Source organism: Acomys minous (assembly GCF_964271855.1).
Source record: "Acomys minous genome assembly, chromosome: 2".
Classification (NCBI taxonomy): domain Eukaryota; kingdom Metazoa; phylum Chordata; class Mammalia; order Rodentia; family Muridae; genus Acomys; species Acomys minous.
This window is the reverse complement of record NC_140484.1, coordinates 59,096,291-59,106,716: the sequence shown is the minus strand read 5'-3', so window position 1 is coordinate 59,106,716 and position 10,426 is coordinate 59,096,291. Positions and strand designations below refer to the sequence as shown.

At 51.1% G+C, this 10,426-nt stretch overlaps 1 protein-coding gene across 2 annotated transcripts in view; it reads left to right on the top strand.

Moving 5' to 3' along the window:
- Positions 1–10,426, top strand: part of KNDC1 (kinase non-catalytic C-lobe domain containing 1) — a 54,117-nt gene continuing 43,691 nt past the window's right edge. The window contains exons 1-3 of one of the 2 annotated variants that reach the window (XM_084766780.1): positions 1–573; positions 6,443–6,641; positions 7,475–7,533. In XM_084766780.1, coding sequence (XP_084622906.1) covers positions 472–573; positions 6,443–6,641; positions 7,475–7,533 — 360 coding nt within the window. In that variant the 5' untranslated portion in view covers positions 1–471. The remainder of the gene's footprint in view (positions 574–6,442; positions 6,642–7,474; positions 7,534–10,426) is intronic. The other variant, XM_084766781.1, reaches the window with a different exon arrangement.

Below are 10,426 nucleotides of genomic sequence, written 5' to 3'. Positions count from 1 at the left end.
CTCTACTACCCTCTGGGCGCTCAGGTGGGTGCAGACCCCCCGGGCGGCCGCTGCGCGGAGTGGCTCCGCCCCGAACTGTCACGGACAGCGCAGACAGGCGCAGGGTGCACCCCGGAGGCTGACGTAGTTGGAGACATCTGCGGAGCCCAAAGTCTCCCTGGCCCGCCAGTGACCACGGCCCTCAGGGCGCCACCCCCGGCCCCGCCCCAGGCGTCCCCGCGCCACCGTTTGGCGACACTGCGGCAGGCAGCGGGCGCGTTGCCATGGCGGCCGGGCGCGCGTAGCTGGCGGTGCCCAGCTCAGCCCGGCAGGCTCACAGGCGGCGGCCAGCTTAGAGGGGATCTGCCCGGGAAAGGACCCGCCAGACAGGGGATCTGACCCAGAAGAAAGCTGCTGGAGAAGGGATCCCAGACCGGAGCGTTGTCCAGGGCCGGAGTTCCAACCTGCGCGCAGGCCCTTCTGAGCGCCAAGATGCAGGCCATGGACCCAACCTCTCGGGGCTTCTATGAGGAAGATGGCAAGGACTTGGACTTCTACGACTTCGAGCCGCTCCCCACTCTGCCGGAGGATGAGGTGAGCCCGTCCCAGAAGCCCACCTGCCCCTGAGAAGGGGTGGGGAAAAGGAGTGGAGAGAGCACAGCTCTCCTGCTGCATAGATTCTGGTCCCCCTAGGGTATCGACAGCTAAGGGTTCCTGTCCTCGGCCCCACCCGCCACAGAACAGCTGGAATGCTATATGGGACAGCAATGAGACTGTCCCTGCAAAGTTGGCTGCTGGAGGAGTGAATGGGCTCTTGGTTTTAATCCTTGAACAGACTGGGGGGCGGGGAGGGGGCGGGAGGTGATCCTGGCAGGTAGGGACAATAGGGACAACCCTGACCTCCACATCTGGCTAGGTGCTGAAGCAGATGAGCTTGGGGATGAGGAGACCCCTTCCCAGCACTGAGGGTGCTTTCTGCTCTGGGAAACCTCCCTCTCCCCAAGTCCCCTGAGAGCTTCTAGTCCAAAACTGGCTTGGGCTCTACAGAGCCCCTTCTGGTTGGAGAAGCTAGGTGCCCCGCCCCCAGGCCCCCAGACAATGGTCATACACAAACCCCACGCTCTGGAAAAGCATGACAAGCAACCAAATATATATATATATATTCCCTCGAGATTACCAAATCTTTGGGGAAATCCTCTCAAGCCGTGCTCTGGAGTCCCTGGGACCGGCCTGTCATCCTTTAGCCCCTTAGATACCCTGGTGCTAAAGACTAGCCTTTGCAGCTGCTCTAGCAAGCTGGTAAGAGTAGTTGACCAGAACCATCCTGAAGCATAAGCCTATTTAGCCCTGGCAGCTCTTACATTCCCCTTCCCTGGAGGAGTGGGCTCTGAAAGGATTAAAAAAATTTAAAAAAAAATAAAAATAAAAAAGGCCATTGCTTCGGTCTGCCCCACCTCCAGGGCCCTCTGAGTAGTGCTGGGGTTGGTGCTCCCCCACCCCCATCCCAAGTGGCCTGGATTTGGTGCAATTTAAGGCTGCAGAGAGGAAAGGCTAGAGAATAAATAAACCTTTGGACATCTCCTGGCTTTGATGAAAAAGAAAGGGTGCCCTGGGCACAAGGCTTTCAGAAGTGCTAGAGGACAGGACATGTCCTAGTGTGTCCGTGGGGGCCTCAGCTCCTGGTCACCACTAGAAGCAGATCTGAGAATCTCTGTGCCCTTTTGTATCAGCCACTGAGCTTGGAGGGCTCACCCCGAACCTGGCATTTGAGGCAGTGGGTACCACTCCATCAACAGCACCCAAGTCCACAGGTTGAAGCTGAGTCTTGCACCCAGAATGCGCTCTGTCTGCCATGTCCTGACACCGTCTGCGTTAGCAATGTCCTTGGTCCCTCTTGGTTAGGGAGTTTTCCTATACACAATGCCTGAGACGTCCATCCTCACACCGTGATGCTTCCTTTGTGTGAACTGGAATTCCCCCCTTTGACTGGCATTCAGTGGGAAGCTCAGGAGAGTCCCTTTACCTGAGCAAGAGTGCTACTTTAATTCCTATAAATGAGAGGGGGCTGGTAATAGAGGGCAAGTGTAGGATGCCTGCCTAACACACACAAGGCTTTGGATTCAACACCCGATGGCTCAAGGAAACTGAACAACAACTTAGTCTCTAAAATAGGAGAAGAGTCTGCCCGGCCTGGCCTCAAGCCAGTGTGTTGAGTCTCATGTCTAAGAATACATCTGAAATTAGATTTTAGGCTTCCTGCAGTCAACACAGTCCCCATGAAGGTTTTTAAATTCGCGTTCATCAGGGGTACAGGTCACATGACTCTGTCCCTGGCACAGCCTTCGGTATCTGGCTGCATTTGAAAGCTGTCCAGAGTAAGGTGGCAAAGAGTTAGGTCGCCACCTGTCCTGCAGCTCTATCCTGGAGAATCCCTTGTGGTCAGTGTGACACATGCCATGGGAGTGCTTGGGCAGGTGAGGTGAGGCCAAATCCAGGATACGTAGAGCATATAGGACATCAGAATTCTCTGCACTACAACCAAGAAACAGAGTCCTGCAGAGCCCCAAGGGCCCATGAATATTTCTACCCTCTCATGGCCCCAAGAAAATCCAAATGGCTTGGAAACATGATGTCTAACCCCATGCTAACTGGTAGAGAGCTAAACATGCTTGTTGAAGGCCTTACGGTGACTGCCATAGATGACACTGGACCTGGTATGTGTGAGCAGGTCCTTCCCCTGTGGTGGGAGTGGAAAATGCCTGTCAGAAAACATCTTGGCATTTTTCTTGTGATGAAGAGACCAGCACCTGCATCCCAGTAATTTCTCCAGGGAAACAGCACATGAGCAGGCCATGTACCTCTGAGAAAGCCCACTGGACACTTGGAACTCACCATGAATGGACCAGCACGTCCCCACTAGGTGGTGGAGCCTGAAGCCACACTGTGTCCCCTGATCTCTTAGACTGAAACAACAAGAAGACCCTGGATGCACAGTAGAGATGCTCTGACCAAAAATTATGTAAGGTGGACTTCTTGGAGGAGATGGCCTTTCCTGGATTCAACATGGAACATCAGTCTTTCTGGACATGGAAAATGGAGTCAGAGACAAAATAGTAAGGTGGTATCTAGGTGGAGCCATAGCTGCTGGAAAGGCTGGCATGCACCAAGTGGCTGTGGTTGAGGGTCCAGCAGTGCTGGGCAAGAGGTGGGTGATGAAACTGGCCTTCAGGAATACAGAGCAGTACTGGTTTGTTGATGAAGATGGCACCATTGAGTATCAGCAGAGAGTTCTTAACTGTTCCCAAGCCAAGGAAAGCCTCTCAGAACCTCTGCGTGTTGGGCTGCCTTGAGGACAGAAGATAAACAGGGACGCCACAGCAGAAATTCTCTCATTAGAAAGAGGTTTTTCTCACTGTGCCCTTAAGGTCCATATAATACGTTTCAAAACAGACTCTGAGCAGAAGGCAGCCTAAAACCAGCCAGGAACCCTGAGCCAGCAGGGTGGGTACTTGGGGGCAGACACAGCCCACAGAGCACCTTGCAAGCTCCTGCCTCCCTGCTGGGGTTTGGCTGCTCATAAACTGAGACTGCCAACAAACGCTGCCAGCATCAGTTTGTTGGCAGGTCCTGTTATGATAAGCTGAAAAGTTAATTGGCTATAAATGTACTTGAAATGTGCATGCTGACCCCTAGAGTCCCTATAACCCAGCTCCAAGTCTGTCTAGAGGAAGGAAAGCTCTTAAATGCACATAAGCCCTTAAGCAGAGCACCCTGCAGTAACCAGATAAGGGCTTGCCCTCTGAAGCTCAGGCATCAGCTGAAGTGTCTTCTCCCCAGAGCATAGCCCCCAATCCCCCCAGGGTCTCACTCTTTCCAGCCAGGATCAGGTTGACGTTGTACCAGCACACAGCAAACAGAAGACTGATCTTCCTGCCAGCAGGGAAATCACATAGGTGATGCCCACTCCCACACCCTTAAGCACCACCCTGACAAGGCTGGTGAGGGCCAGGCTGGATTGTGAAGGGACTTACCACCCACCAAGGACCTGAGCCTATATAGGGCAAACGGAGCCACAGACTTGGCTGGAGATCAGGCCATGCTGGCACGAGCTATAGGAGACTACAAGCCTGGCACTCACAATGCCTGGGCCTGCGTGAGACCCATGCAGGGTCTTGGCGTGGGAACGCCATACAGACCCACAGCTATAGGAGTGAGCTGTTTACTACTTGTGGGCTCACAGCAGATCTGTAATAGCTCCTAGACATGATTCCTTGTGGAGCCAAAGTCAGAGCCCCGTGGCAGGCTGAACGCACTGCACTGGGAACTGAGCTCTGTGCCAGATAAACTGGGCTACCTATCTTCAGCCTGTTGAGGAAGCCAGTGAAGACACACACAGGGTGAGCTCCTATCTCCAGGGGTGACCAAGACGATCTACTGGAATGGAGGGGGCATAGACTGAGTTTGGGTGGCTGGCGAGTGACATCTGAGTCTCTCCTGGTCTGTCATCCTTGTCCCCAGCCCTTTAGCCAAAGCCTTTCCCTGCACCCCCTCTCCGGTGGTATTGATTTGGACAAAAGACAGTCCTTTCTCCTACCTGGCAAAACTGGAGCAGACGTAGATCCAAGAGGCAGATGGCCCCAGAGCCCAGAATTCAGGCCTGGGGTTCCTTAGCACTCAGTGTGCAACACCGGCAAGATCTGCAGCTATGCAAGCTGACTCTGACTTGAGATTGTCACGTGTGGAAGGGCTAATAATCCTGTTGTTGGAGAAGACTTTGGCCACGGCCAGAAGCAATGACTCAGGGCCCACGGGGTTCATCCTAGAATCATACAAATAACCCTGGGCTCCTGCTTCCCCAAGTCATGTCCCCCTACCACAAATTGACACTGGGGACTATAGGTCTTCAGCGGTTCTGAGGTCTGACCAGTATCCCCACTGTCAGGAGCATCTTCCTACCAGACCTAAGTAGGAGGCAGTGATGTAGGCTGCAGGATGGCCAAGCAGCATGTCTGGCAGGGTTGTCTTCTGCTGGCGGCACATCCTGTGATGGCTGTGAGCAGGCAGGGCCTGCTGGCCAGCGTGAGCAGCAGCAGTGGGGAGCCGGCAGGCCCTGCCGTGGGACTGGGGCTGACTCAGACTCACATCGTGAGCTGGCTTCATTTCTCCTACATGGCACAGCCCCACAGGGCCCCACAAGGTTGCATACTACCTCACTTTTATGTGTCTGCATAGGATTGCATAAATGTGTATGTACAAAGCATGTTGTGTGGGATTGCATGAACATGTATGTACAAGCATGTTGTACACTGTGCAGGTATATTCCTGTGTGAAGGGGTGGTGGGGTAGTTGTGTGTGTGTGTGTGTGTGTGTGTGTGTGTGTGTGTGTGTGTGTGTGTGCGCGCGCGCGCGCGCGCACGTGTGCGTGCGCACACAGCTCTTCAGCCAGGGCCAGTGGGCATCAGTAGGGGCTTCGGTTCTCCTGAATTCTAAGGAGTCCTTGGTACTACAAAGAAACCACAGGCTAAAGCCCCGGGTAGAAAAAGTGCTTAACAATCAGGAAGCTTCTGTCACAGGAATAGTTCAGGGAATGTGACCTCACCAAGCCCCACTTTGGACTCCAAGAATGAAATGCTTGTGCATATGTGGGCTCTAACACCCACACAGAACCTAAAGGCTCAGGCCAGTCTCTTGAGAATCCTGCTCTTGACTTCGTCCATTTGGTTGGTTGCTTGCTTGGTTGGCTTAAGCACTCTGTCTTCTCTTCTGCAATCGCTGCTCATGAAGGTGCCTTACAGTGTCAGCTAGAAGCAGAGGCATTAAGGACTGCCGTTCGGCTGTAACTTGAGCAGCCCATGTCCTGGGGCCACAGCCACAGCTGGAGAAGCCAAGGCTATGGCCCTTCTTCGTCACCCCACTATCCCCAACAAAGGGTATCCATATCCTTTACCAACACCATCCCCCAGCCAAGTTCCCAAAGAAACTCCCAGGCACACATGTCAGTGGGTGGTACACAAACACATGAACGCAGAGATGACAGGGAGCTGGTAGCAGCCAAGCAAGAACCTTGCAGTCTAAGAGATCTAATACGAATGAGTCCAAGGGTGTGTGAACATGCGTGGGCAACTGTGGCTGTGCTTGTGAGTCCAGATGTGCATAGCGGTATGTATCATGGTATGGAAGTGTTTGTACTAAGTGTGAGTGTGTATATGTGGAGACAGGTATGTATGGAGGTATGGGCTTCTTCTGAGCAGCTCACTGGTAGTTTCATCAAAGGTTCCACGGTTATGACATTCAAGGAACAACAGGATGGCTCTGTCTAAAAATGGGCCTGGCCTAAGACCCGTTTCCTGAGTGAAGCGCCACCACGAGTCATCTGTTTCCCTGAAGCATTGTTTTCATCACAGAGTACTAGGTCCTTCCTGGGGCGGCCCTCTGTGGGCTCACACCAAGCCTGTCTTGGCAGGAAAATGTGTCTCTGGCTGACATTCTCTCCCTGAGGGACAGAGGCCTCAGTGAGCAGGAGGCCTGGGCCGTTTGCCTAGAATGCAGCCTGTCCATGCGGAGTGTCGCCCATGCAGCCATCTTCCAGACCCTGTGCATCACACCTGACACCCTCGCCTTCAACACCAGTGGAAACGTGTGCTTCATGGAGCAGCTCAGTGGTGAGGAAGAGTGGGGAACATGGGAGGGGTGGGGGATACCCAATGCAACACTTGAGGTTGGGTGTGAGCACCAAGCGGCTGAGGACACAAGCCCTGGGTTACCTTGGGAATCTGATGGGATCCACTGTTCAAGGCAGCACAGAGAGAGAAAGGAAGATGCGTGTTGAGTTTGGGTGGCCCCTGTAAGCCCAAGACTGCCATACTTTCCCTCAGAGAGCCAGAGAAGTGCTCAGCCATGATTCCAAACTCTATTTGGGCATCATAAGAGGATGCCTGGGTCACTGTCTTCCCTAGGCTGGCACTCCTGGCCTGCAGGAAGTAGATGCAGGGGACCTCAAGGTCACACTTAACTGGCCAGGTAAGCTGACTATCCATTCGAGCTTTTGCCAGGAAAGTTTGGGTCTCTCAAGTTAGGAGGCCAGCTTCAAGAATCCAAACAAAAGCCAGGCATGGTGGAACACACCTATGATCCCAGCACTCAGGAGGCAGAGGCAAGAGGGTCTCTGTGAGTTCGAGGCCAGCCTGGTCTACAAAGTGAGTCCAGGACAGCCAAGGCTACACAGAGAAACCCTGTCTTGAAAAACTTTTTTTTTAATCCAAACATATTTCTTTTCTTCTTCCACTAACTTTTATGGTCCAAGTGTGGTGTGTTGTTGCCTTGGACGCTTGCAACCTTCCACAGGGCAATCAGCCTGAGCAACGGGACAGAGGTTCCATGGGATGTGCTCTCTGCCTGGCTGTCCCAGGAGGCTCCTAGGGTCTGAGCTCTGGGAGGTGGGGTACTTTCTTCACCAAAGGGCAAGATCACAATGCCTTCTGTTTTCTTCTCCAAGATGACCCCGAGGGTGCCTTTGTACCCCCAGAATTTGACCTGACAGGAAACACCTTTGAGGTAAGTACTAGCAAGCAGTGATTCAACAAGCCTTGCCCTCTTCATCTTTGGGGTTACCTTTGTTACCATAATCCTGTGGCCTTGATGTAATAAGCTGTCCCCAGTAGAGTCTCCCTTCAGGGGCCCCACCTTCGTCCTGGTGGCTACTAGAAGACATGTGGGTGTTCGGGGGTGGTCTTGGACATCTCTGTCAGAGTTGGTATTAAGTTTACTTATTGTAAGGTCAAATCAGACAGCCTCTCAGACTCACCAGTGACTTGTGGAAGGAACCAGAAAAAGCTATGGGTATTCACCACCCTTAAGAAATGCCTGAGGGGGGAAAAAAGAAATGCCTGAGGAGGGTGGGACTGGGAGGAGAGATGGGAGAGGGATTGTGATTGGGATGTAAAAGGAACAAATAAATTAATGAGAAGGTAGAGAGATGGCTCAGTGATTAAAAGGGTATTCTTGCAGAGGACCCAAGGTCAGTTCCTAGCCCCCAGACAGTGGCTCAGACTGTGCTTAACTCCAATTCCAGGAGATCTGATGCCTGCGGTGTCCACTGAGAGAGAGTTTCTTTGGTTTTTTTGTTTGTTTGTTTGTTTGTTTGTTTGTTTTTTTCTTTTTGTCTGAAGTGGGGTCTTAACACATTGCTCTGGTGTCTTAGTTAGGGTTACTATTGCTCTGACAAAATGCCATGACTCAAGCAACTTAGGAAAAGATTTTTCTGGCTTACACTTCCACGTCATAGTCTGTCACTGAAGGGAGTCAAGACAGGAACTCAAACAGGGCAGGAACCTAGAGGCAGGAGTTGATGCATTGGCTGTGGAGGGGTACTTCTTACTGGCTTGTGCGTTATGGCTTTCTCAGCCTGCCTCCTTGCAGAACCACCAGGGGTGGCACCACCCATGATGGGCTGGGTCCTCCCCCTTCAGTCATTGCTTAGGAAACTGCCCTACAGCCAGAGCTCATGGAGGCATTTTCTCCATTGAGGTCCCCTCCCTTTCAGAGGCTCCAGCTTGTGTCAAGTTCACTGCTGTTCTCCACCAAGAGTTTCAAAGTTCTAGTCTTCACATCGAGCCCATCAGAAGCTGGTTTCCTTAGCTTCACTAAACTGTGGTTGGCAAACCAAAGTTGAGTGTTTTCAGTGTATAAGGTGATGTTCCAATCCATATAATGTCCCCAGTATACAATGATACCATAGTATGAGTTACAACTTCATCTTTTTCTGTGGATGGCTGGCCATTTTCCCAGCTCTGTGTATTAGCTAGCTGTGGTTTATATGAAACTACCATTCGTTAGGATCCAGGCAAAGGCACTCAGCTTCCAGATGTCCATGCCACTCTGCTGCGTGGTCATACATGGTCATTCACTCTTGTGTGAGCTCCAATCCTATTCTCTCTCTCTCTCTCTCTCTCTCTCTCTCTCTCTCTCTCTCTCTCTTCTCTTCTCTTCTCTTCTCTTCTCTCTCTTGTGTTGTTGTTGTTGTTGTTGTTGTTGTTGTTGTTGTTGTTGTTGTTCTTTTTCGAGACAGGGTTTCTCTGTGTAGCCTTGGCTGTCCTGGACTGGATTTGTAGACCAGGCTGGCTTTGAATTCACTTTGGCTTTTCTTCCCCCTCTCCCTCCTCCTTCTCCTCCTTTCCCCCTTCTCCATCTCCTCTTAAGTCTTAAGACAGGATCTCAGGGGGCTGGAGAGATGGCTCAGCGGTTAAGAGCACTGACAGTTCTTCCAGAGGTCATGAGTTCAATTCCCAACAACCACATTGTGGCTCACAACCATCTATAATGTGATCTGATACCCTCCTCTGGCCTGCAGACGTACATGCAGGCAGAGCTCTGTATACATAATAATAAATAATAAATAAATCTTAAAAAAAAAAAAAAGACAGGATCTCAGGTAATCCAGATTGGCCTCAAACTCAAAAACTCAATATGTATCCAAAGATGACCTTGAACTTATGATCCTCCTGCCTCCACCTCCCCAGTGTCAGGATTACAAGCATGCACCACAGTGTACGCTAGGCAAGCACCACCATGGTCTATGCTATATTCTCAGCCCGTTGTGGTCTCTCTTGTCATCTCCTAGGAATAGTTTAAAGCTGTTACACTTGGGGTCTTGGATATCTTGTATTACATTTACTGGTAATAACTTATCAGGTCAGGCATGGTGGCACATGCCGACCTGGTCTATGTAGTGAGTTCCAGGAGAGCCATAGCTACAGTGTGAGACCTTGTCTCCAGAGAAAAGAAAAGAAATCAGGTTCTGAATCCATCCTGAGAAACAATGGTTTAGTTCTGGTTTTACTTTCAGTTTCCTGTTGTTCCTTTGTTAACTGTATCCACTTTAATATCAAACCATCCCTGCAGAATCTTGCTACTGTCGCTAACAACTCAGAGGTTCTTTTCATTTTCTCCTCTTTAAGCTGATCAGATCACCAGCAGTGTTTCCTATTGTCTCCTCCTCCAGGGACAAAGCTTGTTTCCCTTCCAAGCCTCAGTGAGTGCAGCATCCAGTCTACAGTGGGAGTCCAGAGATCATCCCTCCTGCCTGGGGAACTGGTTACCGTGACCTAACCATCTGGATGGCACTGGCCTTGGCCACATGAGTCCCTATCTGTTCTGATTATGAAATATCTCTTGTTCCCTCAAAATGATCACATAATTTCCCTCACTGAGATATTAATGTGGACAATTTTTTTAAAGAAATCTGATTATCAGCCATTTATTTATTCTTGAATTTTGGGGGGAGGGTGTTAAAGATTTATTTATTTATTTTATGAATATGAGTGTTCTGTTTTCATGCATGTCAGAAGAAGGAATCAGATCTCATTATAGATGGTTGTGAGCCACTGTGTGGTTACTGGGAATTGAACTCAAGACGTCTGGGAGAGCAGCCAGTGCTCTTAACAGCTGA